This window comes from Gracilinanus agilis, chromosome 2 (assembly GCF_016433145.1).
Source record: "Gracilinanus agilis isolate LMUSP501 chromosome 2, AgileGrace, whole genome shotgun sequence".
NCBI lineage: Eukaryota > Metazoa > Chordata > Mammalia > Didelphimorphia > Didelphidae > Gracilinanus > Gracilinanus agilis.
This window is the reverse complement of record NC_058131.1, coordinates 59,846,468-59,855,443: the sequence shown is the minus strand read 5'-3', so window position 1 is coordinate 59,855,443 and position 8,976 is coordinate 59,846,468. Positions and strand designations below refer to the sequence as shown.

The following is an 8,976-nucleotide window of genomic DNA, read 5'->3' as shown; positions in this document are numbered from 1 at the left end:
TTCTGAGTCCATAAAGAGCTACAGTTCTTCAGGAGAACTTTGCTTCATGCCAAGAGTCAATAGGAGAAGCTAAGAGATATCAGGAACCACTGGGCCACCCCATGGGCAACTAACAGAACAAGAACCATGGCCACGGCCCCAAGCCTGAGGATCCTTTGAAACTTGAAATCACCAGCATCTAGTTTGTGAACCATCACAGAGAAGTGGCTGAGGCCCTCAGTGTAGGGTTGTTGGTAAGGTGGTGCAGAGGATAGAGTTCTGGGCCAAATCTGGCCTCAGATACTTCCTAGCTTTAGGACCCTGGGAAAGTCATTTTACCCTGTTTACTTCAGTTTCTTCAACTATAAAATGAGCTGGAGAAGGAAACAGCCAATCACTCCAGTATCTTTGCCAGGAAAACCCAAATGAGGTCACAAAGAATCAGACATGATTGAAACCAATGAACAACAACAATAAAAAATGAGAGTATTGTATTAGATGATTTCTCAGGTGCCTTCTAGAAACTAGGTGGCTGAGTGGATAGAGAGCTGAACCCAGAGTCAGGAAGACGCGGGTTCAAATTTAGCCTCGGACACTCACTAGCAGCTTTGTGACAGTCACTTCACCCTGTTTGCCTCAGTTTCCTCATCTATAAAATGAGCCGGAGAAGGAAATGGCAAATCACTCCAGTATCTTTGCTAAGAAAAACCACATAATGGGTTCACAAAGAGTCAAACATGATTGGAACAACTGAAAAACAAGAGGAGAGAGAGGCTTTAGGAGGATCCAGTCCTTTACTGTGTGGTAGAACCTCTAGAACTCTGGGCGGGAGTGTGAGCTAAAGAAATCAGGCTTTCCTCACTCTTAGATTCCTTTGGGGGTTATGGCTTATGAGAGGTCTACGGTAAGCACAGATTTCAGTGGGTTTCCTTTTTACCTAGCCCTTCCGGAACTCCATAACTGGCTTGGGAACAGTAACTCCTATTTCTATAGCACGTTAAGCTCTACAAAGCATTTCCCCCCAAACAACCCTCTAAGGCAAGTCGTACAGTGTTATTATGCTCATTTTACAGGTGAGCAAATGGAGGCTCAGAGAATTTAGAAAGTCCTAGGAAGTCAAAGGCAAATAAAATGAGCCTCATTAAATGCATCAAAGCATGACCCATTTGTTACTTGGAGGGGGCTAGCAGGGATTCAGGCGGGATAGCTGGACAGAAGAGGTCCATCTTTGTAGCTGTAGGGGTTGGGGAGGTCACCATTCAGAACCAAGCCGCTGCCATTGAGCTCCCAACAACCCCAGAGAGCTTCATCACGGTGAGCTTCAGTGTGTATCTAATAGCCAAGAGCCGGGAGTCTAGAGACCCCGCTTCTCGCCCCGGACCTCTCTCTGGCTCTCTGGGGGATCCTGGGCAAGTCGTGCCCCCGTCTGGGGCTCCTTTTCACCTGCCAAGTGGAAGTGGTGGGACTAGAGAGCCCCCACGGTCTTTCCATCTAGAGTGAACAAGTTTCCTCCCTCTCCCCTTTCCGCCCTGGGAGGTTTCTTTGCCTGCCTGTCATGGCCACAGCCATTCCATAGGTGAGGAAGTTCCTTTTCAGAGCAGGTTGTCGGTTTCCCTCAGGAGCTCCTGCTCTCCGGGCGGGTTGGTGCTTTGTATGCGGCTCAGCCGGGCCTGAAGCCTCTCCTGTTCTTTTTTCAGTTCTAGGTAAGAATGAGAGAAAGTATGAAAGATGGATGTCGCTGGGAAGGCCATGATTAATATCCCGCTCAGGATGCTGCTCAGGGCCACCACCTGTCCTGGGACGCTGCGGGGCACCATGTCCCCATAGCCCACGGTGGTCATGGAGATGATGGCCCACCAGTAGGAGGCTGGGATGCTGGTAAACTCCAGCACCCTCCCCGACTCGTTCTCGGCCACGTAGACTAAGGGGGAGAAAAGAGTGACGGCGACACAGAGGAAGAGCAGGAGAAGGCCGAATTCCCGGGTGCAGCGGCGCACCGTGAGGCCGAGGGTCTGCAGGCCCAGCGAGTGCCTGGCCAGCCGCATCACGTAGAGGATGCGCAGGGCCCGCAGGATCCGCAGCACCAGGCCCACCTTCTCCAGGTAGCTGTTGCCGCTCGACTTCTCGCTCTCTCCTTGGCTGTCGTCGGACACAATGAGGGACACGTAGTAAGGGGAGATAGCCATGATGTCGATGATGTTCAGGGGCCCCTGGAAGAACTGGCACTTGTTTCTGGCCTGGATAAATCGCAGGCAGAACTCCAGGGAAAACCAAGCAACGCAGATGGTCTCTATGATGAAAATGTAATAGCACTTCTGAGAACATTCGCCCTGTGGGGGGACAGGGAGGGATAGAGAAGAACAAACCATCAAGAAAGCACATCAGTGGGTTGGAGGAGAAAGGGCCAGGGCCCACTCTCACGTGAGTCAGAGGGGAGCCAGGCACCTGACTGAGTTCTGCTCCTGCCTTTATCATGAATGACCATCACAGGTCATCTCCCTTCTTGGGGTCTTCAGTTTCTTGTTATGTCCCTTCCCGGCTCTGACATTCTGTGTTCTAAGATCCTCCCCAGTTCTGAATTTCTGTATTCTAAGGTTCCTCCTAGGTCTTACCTTCTATGGTCTAAGGTCTCTTCTAGCACTGACATTCTGTGTTCTAAGGGTCCTCCAAGCTCTGACATTCAATGTCCTTAGGTTCATCCTATGTTCTAAGGGCCCTGCCTTGTACTGACATTCTATGTTCTAATTCTTCCAAGCTCTGACATTCTGTGTTCTAAGGGTCCTCCAAACTCTGATATTCTATGTCTTTAGGTTCCATCCCAGTTCAGATATTCTATGTTCTAAGGTCCCTACCTGTACTGACATTCTATGTCCCAAGATCCTTCCCAGCTCTGAAATTCTGTGGTCTAAAGTCCCTCCCATCATAGACACTCTGTGTTTTAAGGTCTCTCCCAGCTCTGACAAAGTCCCTCCCAGCTCCAACACCCTGTGATCTTTGAGGTCCATAACATTTTGAGAATCTTTAGCTCTAGAGCAAAGAAAGTAAAAAGAAAGTCATCCTTGTGCTGCCTACAGAAAGAGGAGTCCTAATGATAAAAGTCACATAAATCATCTGTCACCCTTGTATCTGAGATTGTTTGTGGCTGGAAGGCATTCCTTCTATTATAAATATTTGTTGACTAACCAAATACTGCCTTCCTGAATTTTTCTTTTTAACTGTCAGGAAGACTTGATGTTGTGGCCAAAGACATAATCAAAGACTTGCCCATACAGTGGTAGTGTTGTAGAGGGGACCTGGTGGCAGAACACCTGGGCCTGAATTCTATTCCAGTCATTTCTAGCTTATCTTACCTCTCTGAACCTTCTGTGTTCTTAGGTCTCTTCTTGCTCTGACCTTCTATCTTTTTATTTGTAAAATGAGTATAATAATATGCTATTTACCTCGTAGAAGTATTGTGAATCAAACACGTCATAAAAACATAAGCTGTCACTATTTCTACCTTCAAGTGATGGGACGACAGAATAAGATACTCCAGGATTAGAGGAGAGGCCAAAGAACTCACCTCCAAATATTCATTGATCCAATATTTATTAACTTTTTACTTTGTGCAAGACTCTGTGAGGGATGGTCAATTAGAACTGGACCCTGCAGCTAGAAAGCTCACAATGGCATGACACAGACAAAGAGCTGAATTGGGAACCAGAAGGCATAGATTCAAATCCTGCCTCTACTATTTATCTGATCTGTGTCACTTCCCCTTTTCTGAGTTCAATTTCCTTGGGGCCAAAAGGAGGGGATTGAACCATAGGGTATCCAAGGTCTTATCCCAGTCCTAAAAATTTGTGATGTGGCATATTTAGAAACATTTATGATATAAATGATGTGACTTATAATGATAAACATAATAATTATAAACAATACTAAGTTTATTATAATAAAAATTATTTATTTTACATTTTTTAATTTTCTCTAACTCTTGCTTGGTTTTAAAATCTTTCCTTTCCCAGAGATCTGACAAGTATACTATTCTGTGTTCACCTAATTTACTTATAGTTTCCTTCTTTATATTCAAGTCTTTCACCCATTCTGAATTTATCTTGGTGTAGGGTGTGAGATGTTGATCTAAACCTAATCTCTCTCATATTGTTTTCCAATTTTCCCAGCAGTTTTTGTCAAATAGTGGATTTTTTGTCCCAAAAGTTGGGCTCTTTGGGTTTATCATACACTGTTTTGCTGATGTCACTTACCCCAAGTCTATTCCACTGATCCTCCCTTTTGTCTCTTAGCCAGTATCATATTGTTTTGATGACTGCTGCTTTATAATAAATTAAAAAGTTTTTGTACAAACAAAAACAATGCAACCAAAATCAGAAGGGAAACAACACTGGGAAAAAATCTTTATAACAAAAAATTCTGACAGAGGTCTAATTACTCAAATATACAAGGAGTTAAATCAATTGTATAAAAAATCAAGCCATTCCCCAATTGATAAATGGGCAAGGGACATGAATAGGCAATTTTCAGATAAAGAAATCAAAAGTATCGATAAGCACATGAGAAAGTATTCTAAATCTCTAATAATTAGAGAAATGCAAATCAAAACAACTCTGAGGTACCACCTCACACCTAGCAGATTGGCTAAAATGAAAGAAGGGGAGAGCAATGAATGTTGGAGGGGATGTGGCAAAATTGGGACATTAATGCATTGCTGGTGGAGTTGTGAACTGATCCAACCATTCTGGATGGCAATTTGTAATTATGTCCAAAGAAATGATATAAGAATGCCTGCCCTTTGATCCAGCCATACCATTGCTGGGTTTGTACCCCAAAGAGATCATAGATAAACAGACTTGTACAAAAATATTTATAGCTGTGCTTTTTGTGGTGGCAAAAAACTGGAAAGCAAGGGTATGTCCTTCAACTGGGGAATGGCTGAACAAACTGTGGTATATGCTGGTGATGGAATATTATTGTGCTCAAAGGAATAATAAACTGGAGGAATTCCATGTGAACTGGAGAGACCTCCAGGAATTGATGCAGAGTGAAAGGAGCAGAGCCAGAAGAACATTGTACACAGAGACTGATACACTGTGGTAAAATCGAATGTAATGGGCTTCTGTACTAGCAGTAATACAATGACCCAGGACAATTCTGAGGGATTTATGGAAAAGAACGTTACCCACATTCAGAGGAAGAACTACATGAGAGGAAACACAGAAGAAAAGCAACTGCTTGAACACTTGGGTTGATGAGGACTTGATTGGGGATGTAGACCTGAAAGGACCACACCAAAGTAAATAAGTCTTGACTGACCACACATGTTAAAACCAGTGAAGATGCGAGTTAGCTACGGCGGGGGTGTGTGGGGGGTGTGTGGGGTGAGGAGGTGAAGGGTAAAGTAAAAAACATGAATTATGTAACCATGGAAAAATTTTCTAAAAATTAAAAATTAAAAAAAAAAAACACTATACTAAGGCAAAGTGTTAAATGGCTTGTAAATAGGTTTAAAGAAATGGACTTCTTGCTGGGAGCACGAGATCTTTCCCCCTTATCTGAGTTATATTTTTCTTTTCATCATTGGCCATTGCCATGTGACATTCTAGGAAAGTATGCCTGGCCATCTGGGAATCCTGAGGATCTTCCCCCACCTCCCTCACCCTAGCTAAAGGGGTTGAAGACTAGGGATCAAGGGGAGTCACGTAATCCACCTCAGCCAATGGGAGTGAAGGTAAGCTCTCCCTGGAAAGGATGAGATTAAAATAGCTTATACAGAATTCTCTTGGGACTAAAGAAATACAGCATTACATTTGCCACAAGGCATATTCACTGACACCACACACACACACACACACACACACACACACACACACCATCTCTTAATCCTCACAAGAACCCTGTGGGTTAGGCAGGGCAGATTCTGAGGTCCTCATAAAAGACATAATCACAGTAGTACAAAGAACTCACATTTATCTGAGGTCATTAAGGCTTCCCTCACAACAATTCTGGGAAATCTTACGCTCCAGGATTCTTCTCTACATTTTACAGATAAAGAAACTGAACCTTAGAACAGAGATTCAAGCAGGGACCTTCAGGAGTTCTTGGTCCAAACAAGCCCCATCATTTCATAAGTGAGGAAAGGGAGCCCCTTGGAATTTATACCACTGGTTAAGTAGAGGAGTTGGGATTTGAATCCATATTCTCCAATTTGTCATTCTTTCCACCATCCTCCTGAGGTGATTTGACATGCCACATGGTTAATGAATATCTGAGTCAGGATTTGAACCTGAGTCTCTTGTCACCAAGTCTGGCACTTGATAAGTTCCGTTTATGTAAGACTTTAAAGTTTACAAGATACTTTTCTCATGACAGCTTGTTGATGTGGGCACTGAAACTTTTCTGTGTGAGAGACAATGGATGGAGTGTGAGAGAGCCAGGTCTGGAGTGGGGAAGACCTGGGTTCAATTCTAGCCCCAAGACACTTCCTAGCTGCGTGACCTTGGACAAGTCAGTCTGTCTCAGTTTCTTCATCTGTAAAAATTAGGCTAATGACAACACTGACTCAGGAGTCAGAAGATCTGGATTCAAATCCCACCTCTTTTCCTCTCACAACATGAGTTTTCTCATCTGTAAAAGGGAATTCTTGGTTCTCTTTGAGTTCACACTTGTGAAAAGGGAATCCTTTGTTCTCTTTGCCTAGTTAAAGCTTTTGTTGGCAATAACTTCGAAACAACACAAGCTTGAACTAGGTGGGAGAAGCTTGAAAACCACTTAGTGAGTTCACACCTTACTTGATGCTAGTTGAGAAGAAGAGTTCACACACTCAGAAAGGTGTGAATCTAAAGGTGACAACTCAGACAATTTGGAAACTGTGATTGGCCCCCATGAAAAGGGGCCAGGACAGGAAACCACCATAAAAGCAGGAGTCTGGTGAAGGAGGCTAGGAGAGAGTGAACTCCAAGAAGGCTTCAAGAAGAAGGTCGGCTCAAAGACGAAAGTCAGCCTCAGGAGTCACCTTCAGCTCCAGTCATTGTCTTAGATGAGTGCATAGCTGGTTTTCCCTTCCTGTCTGCTAGAGATAGTTTAATTCTGATCGAAGGTTAACAAGTCCTGGCTGAGCCCAGCACTGGCACAAGATTTAGTTAGATAGGTTAATGTCTTTTCTACCCTTTTGTATTTCTCTACTTTATAAATAAAAGATTTATAATTTTCATATATTTAGCCAAACCATTAATTTTAACACTTACACATCCTTAAAGTGAGGGGGCTGGACTAGGTGATCTCTGAGGGCTCTTCCATCTTTTTACCTGTGATTCTGTGATCTTGTAACATAGACCCTTGAGTGGGATAAAAAATGGCTACCCATTTGAAATTGCGATTACAAATCATAGTCAGAAAATAAAAGAGGCAGTTGTTTATTCCTTTCATGAGAGGGGCACTTCAACAATGGGCAACAGAAAAGGAGGAAAGTAATTATGGACAGTTAATCTGTTCCATCAGGGCAACCAGGTGACACCATAGTGCTAGAGTGTGGGATCTAGGGTCAGGAAGATTCATCTTTGTGAGTTCAAATCTGGCCCCAGACACTTCCTAGCTGGGCGACCCTGGGCAAGTCACTTCACCCTGTTTGCCTCTGTTTCTTCTTCTGTTAAATGAGCTTGAGGATCCAGGTTAAGATGGTGGCAGAGTAAGAAGCAGCTCTTAACCTCTCCTGACCGAAACACACAAAACTCCTCAAGGGGACATAAAAACAAGTCCAGACGAACGGAGGAACCCCACAACAGGGCACAGCGTGGAAGGTACGTGGAATCGAGGCATTTCCATGCTATAAAGGGGTGAAACAGCTCTCACTAAATCGCGGGCTGAGCAACCACCCCACCCCCACCCCCTCCACACACAACATCTATAACGCTGAAGCCAGCTAAAAATAAATAGAGCAAGTTTGGGGCACCCATCGAGTCATTGGCAGCTCCAGGGCTTGTTCCTGAGAGCAGCAAGATTTAGGACCTCAAAAAGCCAAAAAACGCACGCGAAATCTGAGCGCGGGAGCAGAGAGTGGACGCCGGGTGCAGAGCGCGGGCTGAGAGCGCAGGCACTGTGGAGGCGTGGATGGAGGCAGACACAGCCAGGAACTAAAGCCTGAGTGGGGAAACCAGCGTGGACGGGTATACGACTGTGGAAGCAGCGCCCTGAGACTTGTAAAGGAACCTCCTGCAGAGGATCAAGCAAGGGGGTCCACCAGGTGGCTTGACCTTGGAAAAAACCAGAACTCAGACCTCAGGAGCCAATAAACCGCGGACAGACACTGAGCACGAGGATAAACCTGAGAAGCTGCTGGGCTAATGATGGCTACCCAGTCTCAGGAAGCTCAGAAGAGAAAGAATAACAACAAGAAAAAGAAGTCTTTAACACTGGACAACTTTTACACAGAGAAAATCCAGACAACCGAGCAAACAGAGGAGGAAAACAAACAAGCATCTGGACGCTCCTCAAATAAGGAAAACTCCTCACAAACTATGGAAGAGTTCAAAACTGAGATTCTGAGGAAGATGGAAGAGATCTGGCAAGAAAATAACAGTTTAAAAGGTAAAATCTTGCAATTGGAAAGTGAGGCTCAGAAATCAAATGAACTGATAAGCAAATTGAACCAGATTGAAAAAGAAAACCAAAAGATCATAGCTGAAAACCAGTCTCTAAAGGCTAGAATTGAGCAGTTAGAAGCTAATGATCTCTCAAGACAACAAGAACAAATAAAACAAAGTCAAAAGACTGAAAAAATAGAAGGAAACATGAAATATCTCAATGAGAGAGTGACAGACCAAGAAAACCGGTCTAGAAGAGACAATTTGAGAATAATTGGTCTTCCAGAAAAACCAGAAATTAATAAAAACCTGGACTCCATACTAACAGAAATAATTCAGCAAAATTGCCCTGAAGTCCTACAACAAGAGGGCAATATAGACATTGAAAGGATTCATAGAACACCCACTACATTCGACC

At 44.0% G+C, this 8,976-nt stretch overlaps 1 protein-coding gene across 1 annotated transcript in view; it reads right to left on the bottom strand.

Annotated features, from left to right (window-relative positions):
• Positions 1–1,532: 1,532 nt before the first annotated feature.
• KCNG4 (potassium voltage-gated channel modifier subfamily G member 4) overlaps positions 1,533–8,976 on the bottom strand; it is a 50,931-nt gene continuing 43,487 nt past the window's right edge. The window contains 1 exon segment of the mRNA XM_044659409.1: positions 1,533–2,309. Coding sequence (XP_044515344.1) covers positions 1,533–2,309 — 777 coding nt within the window.